The sequence below is a fragment of the Opisthocomus hoazin genome, chromosome 11 (assembly GCF_030867145.1).
Source record: "Opisthocomus hoazin isolate bOpiHoa1 chromosome 11, bOpiHoa1.hap1, whole genome shotgun sequence".
Lineage (NCBI taxonomy): Eukaryota > Metazoa > Chordata > Aves > Opisthocomiformes > Opisthocomidae > Opisthocomus > Opisthocomus hoazin.
In genome coordinates, this window is record NC_134424.1 from 11,951,255 (window position 1) to 11,963,163 (window position 11,909).

Here is an 11,909-nt window from a genome sequence, read left to right on the forward strand (position 1 = left end):
CCTTTAATCTCAATTAATCAGATTTCCCAAGAAGCTTTGTGGGATTCGGTAATGATACAGACATGAATGTGGAGCTTGTTAAATAGGAGAGGTCCTGAACAATGCTGAAAATGCAATGAAGGTGTATCAGATTTATCTGAATGTAAATGGAGAGCAGTGTATCTCAGAGGACTGCATCTTCTGTTTGATTTTAATTTTGCATCTCACTGTTTCAAAGAGGTGGTCTGAGCAGAATTACAGCTGTATTTCCTTGGGATCCACAAGATCAAAGTCATGTCTATAATACTATTTTGCTTAAAGCAAAAAGATTCACAGCTGCATTCAGTTCATTGCCTCAGGACTGAAGAAATCAGTCCAGAGTTTCTGAAAGGAACTTTTCTGGTCATAAGGGAACATACTTTCATAGGAAAAGCATAGGAATAGGAGTCAGGTGTTCTGGATTAGACTCCAAGCCTGGTTGCTTACTTACAGTGTGACTGTGGGCAAATCATGTAGGTTTGCTATACAAAAGGAGCCTTTAATTCTGCACACCTGACCTGAGCTAACCAGATGCTGCTTTTAAGTTTGTGAAATGGTGCTTTAGAAAAATAAACCCAAGAAATACCAGATTGGAGACATGAAAAAAATGAGGGAAGCACTAAGCAATTTTTAACCTAAATCTTCCTCAATTTCCCACCCATAAAGTGGAAATTATGATAATAGCTTTAGCCCAGTAGTGTTTCTGCTTGTCATGAACTGACAATCACAAAGTGGCTTGAGATGGAGGATACAAGCTGCTGTAGAAGGAGAAATTATGATAGGAGTAGCTGAGGATATTGAATTACTTCCATTATGGGAGTTCATAATAGAACCAAATTATGGCTCAATTTTAAGAAGAGTTCCCTGCTATCTTAACTGGATTTCCTGATGAAATGAGGCTTTTAGCTGTGCCTATCAGTCCCACTTCAACACTTTTTGAGTCTGTTGGCTAGTTCTCATAGACCAGATGGATAAATGCCTTGAATCATGTTTGGTTCTCACAAGCTGTGAGAAAATGGTGCAGCTGCAGAGAAGAGTAATGCCAAAGTAATGCCTCCACCAATGGGCTTAACAACATCAGTAAACCTCAGGCAGTGCCCTCAGAAGATGCAATAGAAACAAGTCTTTTGAAACCCCATTGCTCAACATGCTATGTGTTTTTCTTTGCGTTTGATGATTTACATGAACAATTTGCCTTCTCTAAGGGCTTATCTAAAGCCTGTTGACCACTGATTTCACTGGTCTTTGAAACCAGGCCTAACTCCATTTTACCAGGTGAGCCTCTGGAGGTAATAAAAGAACATCTTAGGTCTTCCTCTCTCCCTTCTTTCCTGTTGTTTTAACACCACATTTGAGCTGGTTCAGTTGAAATTGGCTCTTCTCTAACACACATGAATTTTCCAGAGTGTTTGCCTATCTTATTTTGTTCGGCAGTAAGTACTTCAGCCTGATCCTTGGCAAGCATGGGTCATCGCTGCTCGGCAAAGTGTAGTTCAGCACAGATATTTGCACAGTTAGTGACCTTCATGGAAGCCAAGGAGCAGCACATTGTTAATCCACTTGCCATGCTCCTTGTTCAACCTCCACTCTTATCACGCTAGTGGCTAAGGAAGAAATCTGTCCATTTAGAATATGGGGATTTCGATCTCTCCCATTCTCTTTCGACAGCACTGTAATTATGATAATTGGGTTATTAAAGTGACATAATGCCAGATAAAGGATGCCATAATGGAGTTTTTGACAGGGTATAACATAGATTAGTGCTCAAGTAAACTAATTTTTCCATCAGGCGTGTAACAACTGTGGGTCTGCAAATGTGGCTGGTGGGGACATTGCTGTTTGTCTCCTTTTTTTTTTTTTTTTTTTTTTTGCTGTTAAAAGCACAGCAAATGATCTATTAAATCTGTCCTGAATCAAATCTGGACAAACATTTTCAGTAAGTTTTTACCCTATTATCCTCTGTGTGTACCTCTTTCCACCTCTCTGGGTATATCCTTTAGCACAAATTGTAGTGAACATACAAAGTTCTAGTGAACATTTCAGTGGAAATCATGCTTTTGGCATTTTTCTTCTTTTCTTTTTTTTAATAAAACAAACCTCCTGTGTAATTTCAGCAGTTCATATTTAGGGTGAAATTTCCCCATGTCCGGAGAATCGGGGCCAATATCACTTTCATGCCATATTCCCAAAATGCAACTCTTTAGTTCTAGACTGGCTTTCTGCACAGGGCTGAGTTAACTCTGCGGTCTGATCTGAAAATAATTCGGGCTTCTGAGAACTGCAAGGTGTGAAGTTTTCCGGGTGTCCCCCCCATTTTGAAACCTTCCACATGGATGTGTCCAGCCTGTTCTTCCATGACTGAGGCCTCACCAAGGAGAGGACTATATTTCTGCCCACCCTCAGGAGCTATCTTCCAGCTGAGGAGTGGTAGGTTCTTCAACTGCTTGAATTGGATCACAAATGCAGAAAGTGTCAGAGTCCTCACAAACCACAGTGTGAAACTGGCATTTGCTTCCTCCAGTGTAGGGACAAAGAGTGGAAGGAAAATCTCTCTTGCCTGTTCCTCCCGAGAATGAGATGTTCACTGTATATCTGGGAGAGAAGCTGTGAGTAAACCCTGCCTCCAACGCTGCCTGCACACAACCATGACCAAGGTGTCAGTGGAAGGAGTGAGCTGCACAACAAAAAAATGAACGCAAAATGTCAGAGCCATGATAACACCTTTCCTTTCCTCTTAGACATGGCGGTACAAAATTTTGTAGGAGATGCATTCAGAGGAGCGACCTGGGTCGCGTTGCACAACGGTGGTGGAGTTGGCTGGTAAGAACTTGTTTATGTTTTTAAAGCTGGACTCTGAATCCTGTTACCACTGCTGTGTGTGTGGGGGGAGGACAGACAGGAGGTGAACTGCAGAGAAGATGTGTCTGTTACTGGAGCAATACAAGTGTCACGATCATGGGAAGGATGGGTTTGGAGACTAGGGCTGAAAGGATGTATTATAAGGTAGAGTGTGGTGTTCATATGAGGCTTTTTTAATTAATGCCTGCATGTCTAGAAAAAGTGTTTTGGACATTGACCACAGCACAGTTTGGAGAACTTAATTTGCCAAACGAGGATAATATGCCATGGTCTTTTCGAACAGATCCTACTTCCAAATTTGTCTTCACACATGCACAGCCAGAGTGTTAGTGGATGGATTATGTTTAGGTTTCCCCTTAAGCTGTATTTAAATCTATGACCTTAGGACCCCAATATAAATGCCCATGTGCTAAAGTGCAACGAGGGGCTGTTGATACAAAACAGCCCAGGTGCCAGCAAACCCCCCAGTCTTGTTTCTCCCCTTGCTCATGCCTGGTAGGATAAAAGACCACAGCCAAGTAAGGACTGGGTTAAACTCCTTGTTCGTATAAGACACCAAACTAAGCGAAATGCCTAAACTGAGAAGCAGAATGAAAGAAATAGCATGTTTGGAGAGGGAAACTGATCTTCATATGCCACTAAAAGGTTACTCTGGAGTGGCAGAGGTGTAGGGAAAACGAGAGCCTGGCCACACTGCAGTCTTTGATTCTGGTTTGTTCTTTCCAGCACTGTCCAGCAAAGCCTCTCCTACTTACAGTTATGTCTTCATTTTGTGGTGTCGCCAGTCAAAGGAGTACAACCCTCTATTAAACACTGTCATGAACACTCCCACTTCCCTTTTCCATCCAGCTCTTGGAACATGACAACAACCTCAAGCCAAACGACTTGTAGCAGATGTTATACTCAGAGACACCTGACGATACCTAATTATCACTCATCCAGATGACCTGGATCTAGAAAATATCCCATCAAGTCAGATGGAGAATTCTCTTTCCTCTAGTCTAATTCCTTTGAATTCAGTGAAGTAACTACTGAATAGAAGATATGTGAGAGTATAATTAAACAGTGGGATAAGAAAGCTTTCTGAGGGCTTAGACACATGGCTTTACTGATTTCAGCAATAGCAACCACCATGGCCAGAATTTTATTCACAACTTCTGTAATTCTGAACGGAAAATGCATACCAGAGTATTTGCTTACTCTGGTCATCTCAGTCTGAGACTCCAGAGATAGCAGCAGACTACATCTGTCTGAATGGCCTTAGCTCAGTTTAACCTTTTAAAATATCTGTTCATGAAATACAAAGAAAATCACTTCACGCTACATGTTCTGCAAAATATTTAGAATATTTTTTTGATAATTATAATTATTAGAATTGCTAAAATAATTTCTTATGCCACAAATGTACTGTGCATTGATGATGCTTAATTCAAAGGATACAAATGATCATATCCTTTATCTCTCTGGCCTCTGTAAGGCCAATCCCTCCAACACATTTCTAGCCCTCTGAGCAATTCAAAGAGATTGGCTGAATGGTGAGGCTGCCCTTACTTCCACAGAACTGCCACTGACCACACTGCAATTTCAGTTGTATTGTTGTTTCTTAAGTGGAGTGACATCATTAGAAAGCTCTTCCCCAAGGCAGGGCAGAGGTGCTGTCGCTTCTGCTGTGCATCAGAAAATTAGCATGTGGCTATTCACTGAAATCAAAATATCGATGGAAAAACGGGGTTTGGTTATCCTTTTTGACATTTCCTATAGCTGCTTAGTGGCTTGTCGTTGTGGAACAGTATCTGCTCACCATGTTCTCAGGAGCAGTCATAGCCCTCTGTGAGTAAATTACTGTGCTTCAGTGAGGAATACGGAGCCTGAAAATTAGGCCTGTCTCTGGACAAGCCTTAATAAGCAACCATGCTGAGACTCAGATGTGGCAACAATGTCATGTCATTAGATGCCACGGTCTGGAGGGCCCCCCCGAAAGCCGCGGCAGGACAGGTGGTTCTGCTCGGCTTAACCCATTGTGGCACCACGCCGGCTAGTTAAAGCGCTGCACCTCTTTGCCTTCTAAGCAGAAAGAAAGGAATAATTTAAAGGTGGTAAAAGAAGCAAAACCAAACACCAACCATAACAAATTACTCTCTTTGCCTGGAAGAGACAGATGCCTTTAGGTTTTAGGACTCTGCTTTTCTTTTCCTCTGGAGAGCTGAAAATTCAGCTGACTTTGCCATGAAGGAATTTCCATGTGCCTAATGAAATCTGCTTGTCATCAGATGATTTGGAAATGTGAAAGTGCATGTGAAAGCTTATATATATTTATAAACAAATATAGACGTGATGAGAGAGAAAACAAGTTGTTATTGGCAAGTTTCTGTTCAGGGAGTTCAGAAACGACAGTGGCACTGTGTTCAGCTACCAGTCCTCCCCGCAGAGGCTGGGCTTGCCTGGAACTGCTGACAGATCTGCCACGTCTTCCTTACGAGACTAGAGAAGAGCCTTTTACCTGCTTTGATTTTTCTGTGCTGTAGCCTTGTGGGACAACCAGAAAAAGCAGGATTAATATTTAATTAGCTGGAATCTGCATCACATGTACTGTTTGAGAGACTTAAGATTAACATAGTCTTGACTATAATTACAGTAAATGAATGTTATTCATTTCTTGCTGCCTGTTTATTTGCAGAAGAATGTATATTAGCATGGAGCCTGAGTAATCTGTAGTAACAAAAAGGCAGAAGCATTTAAGAATTGAACTGCACTGTTGACAGTGTGACATCTTGATTGTGAGAGAGGCCTTGTTTTCTTTGATCACCTTAGAAGGAGACATCTGGAAATTATAGGAGGTAGCTTAGGTCAAAATGCCACATGTTTCTTTAATTAACTGAAATAGTGACCCAATACTAATGAAGGCAGAGAGCTTGACTTTGGAAGTGAGAGGTTTTGCTAGAAAATACATCCTAACAAATATTGGCATTCAATTTATGGGTGAATTTTGGACAGTAGTACAGATTCTGGTGAATGATTGTGATTTACACTGGAGTAACTCCATGGAATTTCATGAGGAGGCTCTAAATTTATGGAGTGCAAGTGAGATCAGATGCTCACTGTTCATGCCTAGACTTCGAAGGATGCTCTTTGGGATGCTGTGCGCAGAGGGGATCTTTGCCACTGAAACAACATCATCTTTCCATATGGACAGTCTTTATATAGCGCCATCCAGAGGTCTGATTTTCTTGTTGTCTGATATTGCCGATAGGAAGTCTTGAGGTGTGCTCATACTGTGATCCCAATTACATTCCAATGGCATCACTGATGTTTGTAAGTGTACTCTGCCTTGGTACTTGGACAGTAAAGAACAGTGCTAATTTGATCTCTACACAGAAGCAGCGGAGTATGGTGAGGTGACTGGCCTTGGTCTTGATACAGTTACGTTTGTAATGTTGTCATCCAGTCTGGTCCTCTCTTTTGGAGAAGAGAGTAACAACACGAGCTATTCAAAAAGTAGGATTTGCATGAAATGCTGATGTTTGTTTTCATCCGAAAATGAGACTGATAGGAGAATTAATGAAAGATTTCACACAGTAAAAAGATCATGGGAATTAAATTCCAGGCTGAAAAGTGTGGACAGTGTCCATCAAAAAGAAATGTTACATTGTGAAGAGTCAGAGCTTACAATATTCAAACATCTCACTTGAAAACATGAGTTTGTTTCAAATTTTCCTGTTACATATAAGATTCTGAGTCGTTCACTGACGTTCTGCTGTGAGAACTGTCAGTTTCAAGAAAACTGTGCCTTTCGATAGAAAATGTATTTGTAATAACGGTATATCTAATAATAGTAAAGTAGAGGGAATTCACAGGGTGGCAGCGTGATGGTGAGATCTGGAGCTCTAAGTCCCTCGCTCAGCTATGTGATAAGGTCCTACTTCACACACAGGTAGTGTATAGAACTAGTGAAAGGGAATTCACATCCTGTAAGTAACAATGCTACATTTAAAAGGAGAAAATGTGAGTTCTAGTTTCAGGAAGTAGATCTCAGGTCTGTGAGGCTCCAGTGCAGCCTTGTTTCCCCATTTTCTGAGAAGCTCCTGTTACTGCTGGAAAATATACAGTAAGAAACAATTCCTTCCTGGACTGCAAGTTTCTTAACTCCTGTCTCATTCTTGGATATGTCTGATGTTATTCTACGTAAATTTTGTAAACTTATTCACTATGTTAACTAGAAAACACAGAGGACTCCAGGGATCTCCATTAGTAGCATTTAATACCATGGGTTATTGCATGACATGCCCCATCCCTCTGGTATTTCTGATGCTGAGTTGCAATGCCAGAACTCTCACAGATTTACAGCAACAGATAATTACCCAGCTGCATTCACCACTATTCACCATATGCAGTGAAACAGGGACTTGAGCAGGCCAGACTCTGAAGTCAGACAAGATGTTCCGCTCTATGTGTTTTCCCTGTCCTTGTAAAACCAGATGGGTATTTCTCCTAAGTATAATCTGTTAGTTTTAACATATTTCTGTTCTTCTTCTGCCAATAAGTCTGCTTCCTGAAAAGTTGGCACTGATGCCTTTAAACATCTCTGTATCTCATATAGAATGAATGACTGTTTTTGAAATGATCGAGGCAGATGTGCATTAAGTGGTGGTTAACGCTTTTTTAATAAAATGCTTATGCTCTCTCATTTGTCCCAAGAGAATATAAATAGATCCATCTGTCTGCTTCAGTGAGTACACAGTCCTGGTCATGTTCCTATCTGTATGGCAGGCTCTAGTGTAGCAGACATGAACAGCTTAACCTTTAAAAATACTCTGAGATAGGTAACTCTCCAGCCCATCAGAAGTGCTAACCTTTCTTTACTGGTTTCTAGAGCCAGTACAGCGTGCAGTCCTCAGGAGATGCAGCGCAAGCTTAATTTTTGGCACTTCTGCTTGGAGCAGATACTGCCTGCTACCTGGGCATTACAAGAAAGGTGGAATAGGTTTGCTGCAGGTCAGGAAACTAGGCCTTTGTCCTGCTGAATTCCTGTTGTGTGGGGTGGGTGGTTTTTTTTTGTAAGTATAAAAGGTCACTGATAGTACATTTTATTTGGTGTCATTTCTATGTTCTCATCCTGCTTGCAGTGCAACTGAACAAATTAAGTGCTGTGAATTTTGTGAGATTGGTTTGAATTAGTTTGACTTAATTCTCTCATTTATATTTTTTTAGGGGTGAAGTGATCAATGGGGGATTTGGCCTGGTTTTGGATGGGTCTACAGAGGCTGAAGAACGGGCTAAGATGATGCTCAGCTGGGATGTTTCCAACGGAGTAAGCAAAACTCATTATAGATGTTCACTTTGATATCTTCCTGCCTCCGGGACCATATTTATTTAGGTACTCAGGTTACAGCGCTCCCATTCTTTTTAACTGAATGGGAGCATTAGCACTCAGGCAGGAGTTTTCGGGATCTGTCTTTTTGTATCCCAGGAATAGCCCTAATGGGCCAAGCGACGTGTTCTGTTCACTGCTTCTGATATGGGTGGTTATGAGCCTGATTGCACTAGAGCCAGTGAGTTGTTTTGTTTGGTTGTTTCTTTTCTCCAGCCAAATTCAAAGGACTTAAAGTCAAAAAAGCTGAATAATTCTTGGGTAAGGAACTTACTGCAAAGCGTAGGACCACCCCCTCTGATTTTACAATGTATTGGACCCCAATAGCTTCGACATATCTCAGTGTGTGTTTTGTGATTTTTTTTTTTCTTTAAGCAGAAAGAGAAGCATGCTTACAGTAATTTTGTTAGATCTGTTGGCATTGTTGTTTGCCTACAGAATAAAATTGACAACTGTATGAACTTTAGTCTTGTCTATTCCCAACTTCTAGATCTAGGTGTCTTGAAAGGCTTGTCATTTAAGTGCCAGGTCATCCAACCCTTGCTACCATTAGAGTTTTTTCATTCTATTAGTGTCCAGACAGATGCTGTCTGGGTTTAAGGCTAAGATCCCATCTCTGAAATGGCAGAGAGGTTTTGATTCAATACTTGCAGAGAACCTAATCAGCAGGACGTAGTGATGCATAGCCCAATTAAAGGATAAAACCTGTTGTGTTTCAGTCACGAAACCTCACAAGGATGTGATGTATTGAGGGAGCTCCTTGCCAGTGCTGACATGATCTGTTCTGTTTTACTTCTCAAGAGAATTCCAGAATTCCTTCTTGCCTTAGACCTAAACATTTTTTTTTCTTCCCATAAGACCTGGCATGACTGGGGGTAGAAGAGGAGGAGGACGAATTTGCACATATTCCCTATCCCAGATCTGAAATAACCTATTAATAAACTATTAAGAAAGCAGGAGGAGGACAATTATATTAATTTGTATATTAGAGTAATGAAGACAAACCCTTAACATGCACTATGTATCAGAGACAGCCTATTAAAAACCCAATAAATCTTTCGCTGTTCTGATTTAATGCAAGCAAAAACCCCATTCCTCCACACACATGTTGAAAAAGGACAATGTGAAAATGCTACCCAAATTATATACAAGACTGGAAAGAAACTGGAGTGTACCCTTGAAAATATACTGCCAGGAGTAATCATAGGTGAGTGGCAGGGAAATTGAGTTGTTAACTTGAAAGGTCATTTCTAGCTGTTACTGCTATGATCATGGGAACTTATTAGGTGTACCTTAATCATGCTTCAATATTTTGTTAGATTGGAACCTAAGTCTTTTCTTTCTTGAACACTATTGAGTCTGAATAATTCAGACACTGATTTGCAATTTGTAATAGAGATTTGTAAGGCATTGAATAGAGGGAAGGACATATTTCCTTTGTGCCAAATCTTGACTTTTTTTTTTGTGTGGGGAATCTTGCTGGTACACAGATCAAAACGCAGAGCTTTGTTGTTGGAAGAGGCATTTAACAGTTCCGTGGCTGTCCATAGAGTTTCATCCTCATGTGCTGGCAGAGAATTTGGCTCCTTAATTTTATAGTTTGAAAATGCATTGAGTGACATTTTCCTTTTTCAATATTTATCCCACTACAAAAGCATTGATTGCTTGAATGATACTGTTATCTATAGCAAGTGCTAGTTTTACAGAGCTGGGATGGAGTGCACCATTATTTTTAGTGAGAGAATTTTGTAAACTTTATAAGGTACCACTGTTATCTGTCCAATGTTATGTTTCTGCATGAAAATGTACCAAGTCTATCCAAATACTACTCATAAAAATGAAGTAGATGATATTACAAAAATGACTTCCAATATCAGTAAGGAAACTACAAACTGGCAGAGGGTCAAAAGATTTATTGTCATGAAATTGGGTGCCAGTGTTTGCACAAATATTGTGTAAGATGGATGTGGCAAGAGAAATGTGTGATTTTTACACCCTTTGATTTTCTGATCTGACAGGTTGCCAGACGCTGTTGGTCGGGTAACGACTATGCATATGAAACGATCTGCCAAGCAATGAAAGAGAACACCACATTGAAGGTGACTCTCCCTCACAAGGTGGTGGACGAGAACATCTTGGAGCAAGCCCTGAAACATTAGTGGTATTCCTAGTGCAATGTTGTCCTTGCAGACACAAGTTGCTTTCTTGATATCCTATTTTGTTCTCTGGCCAAATGATAAAAGCCTTGCAAATGTCTCTTCCATGTGAGTTCTTTTTTTCCACTCTAACTTGTTAATGGGGCAAACCTGTATCTGTCTGTGACAGGTCCAGTGATGTCAGGAAGTCTTTTCACTGATGTATTTAGAATGATGTTTGCAATAAGAAGCTATTCATTGTAAGGAAAGGAACTGGAATTTTGTCCCTGAAAATTAAATTTAAATAATAATCAACTTATTCCTGATAATTCATAAATTAAGGAGGCTCTTAGGTCTGGTAGATCAAATGTGGAATGGAAACTGGAACTCTTCACTCTAATTCAGAGTCTGCTGCTATCAGCAAAGAGCCATGAAGTCCAGTAGCCAAACGTGTGTGTGTAACCCACATGTAACTTCCTCTTCAGCTGGTGGAGGATGTACTGATATCACGTGCGAGGCTCAAGCTTTTCTATGTTGCCATGAAAGCATTTGGTGATGGCAACAGAAAGCAACAGATCAACTGTAACTGGTTAAGCGCAGCTAGCCTGCGTTTTTCCATGAAATTTTCACCCAAGATTTGCCCCACAAGCAGGAACAGAATCCAGTGCCAGGTAAGTGGGTGGAAAAGCCTGAGAGCAGTAAGTACTAGAGCATTTCCAAACATCTTACAGCAAGGCCAGGAAAACATGGAACAACTCATGACAAATTAGCGTGAGCCAATGTCTGCATGAGTCTGAGATGATGCCATTCTGCTGAATCTGCTGTTGTGTACACTTTGCTGCCTCACAACCATGAGTTTGTTCTTCTGTAGAAACCCATTGCACTTGAGCAGCTTCTAAAGGGATGGAGAACTCCAGAAAATGTAGAACCTTAGTGCTGGCTCTTGCTTTTTAATGAAAAAACATGGGCTACTCACTCCTGTGGATGTGAGTGGTGCAATTAGTAGAACACTGTAACAAAATGATCATGTGGACTTTCCTTCTGAAATAAAACACAACTGACGTGAAACAAACTAAAGCACCAAAGACAAGACAGTGTGGACGTCCTTCACACAGAAGTTGATCATGAAGTAAAATAGAGATGGAAAGGGCTTTTTGGTCTCCTTTCTTTCCAGGAAGAGTTACGAAAGCACAGAACCCGGTGTGCCTAGATGCAACTGAAAGAATGCATATTTTGCACCTGAACCTACTATTATGTTTGTGTTAACAGTAACTCACTGAAGTATTTTGTTCTAATTAGTTGTGATACTGAACCAAAAATTGAGGCTTACTTTGAAGCCCCTATACACATACATATTGGCAGATACATATGTATATATGTTTCAAAAACATATTTTACATACATATCTATATAGGGGGGTGTGTGTGTACAAAAATAACTCTTAGCTATCACGTCTTATGCTAAGCATGGCCCTTGCGTATAAGCCTCATTCCGACAGGAACACAAAGCATCAGCAACCCCTGTCCCAG

The 11,909-nt window shown here is 40.6% G+C and overlaps 1 protein-coding gene across 1 annotated transcript in view; it reads left to right on the forward strand.

Moving 5' to 3' along the window:
* Positions 1 to 10,501, forward strand: part of UROC1 (urocanate hydratase 1) — a 43,426-nt gene extending 32,925 nt beyond the window's left edge. The window contains exons 18-20 of the mRNA XM_009935147.2: positions 2,757 to 2,838; positions 8,086 to 8,185; positions 10,264 to 10,501. Of these exons, the coding sequence (XP_009933449.2) occupies positions 2,757 to 2,838; positions 8,086 to 8,185; positions 10,264 to 10,404 (323 nt within the window). The 3' untranslated portion in view covers positions 10,405 to 10,501. The remainder of the gene's footprint in view (positions 1 to 2,756; positions 2,839 to 8,085; positions 8,186 to 10,263) is intronic.
* The last annotated feature ends 1,408 nt before the right edge of the window (positions 10,502 to 11,909 follow it).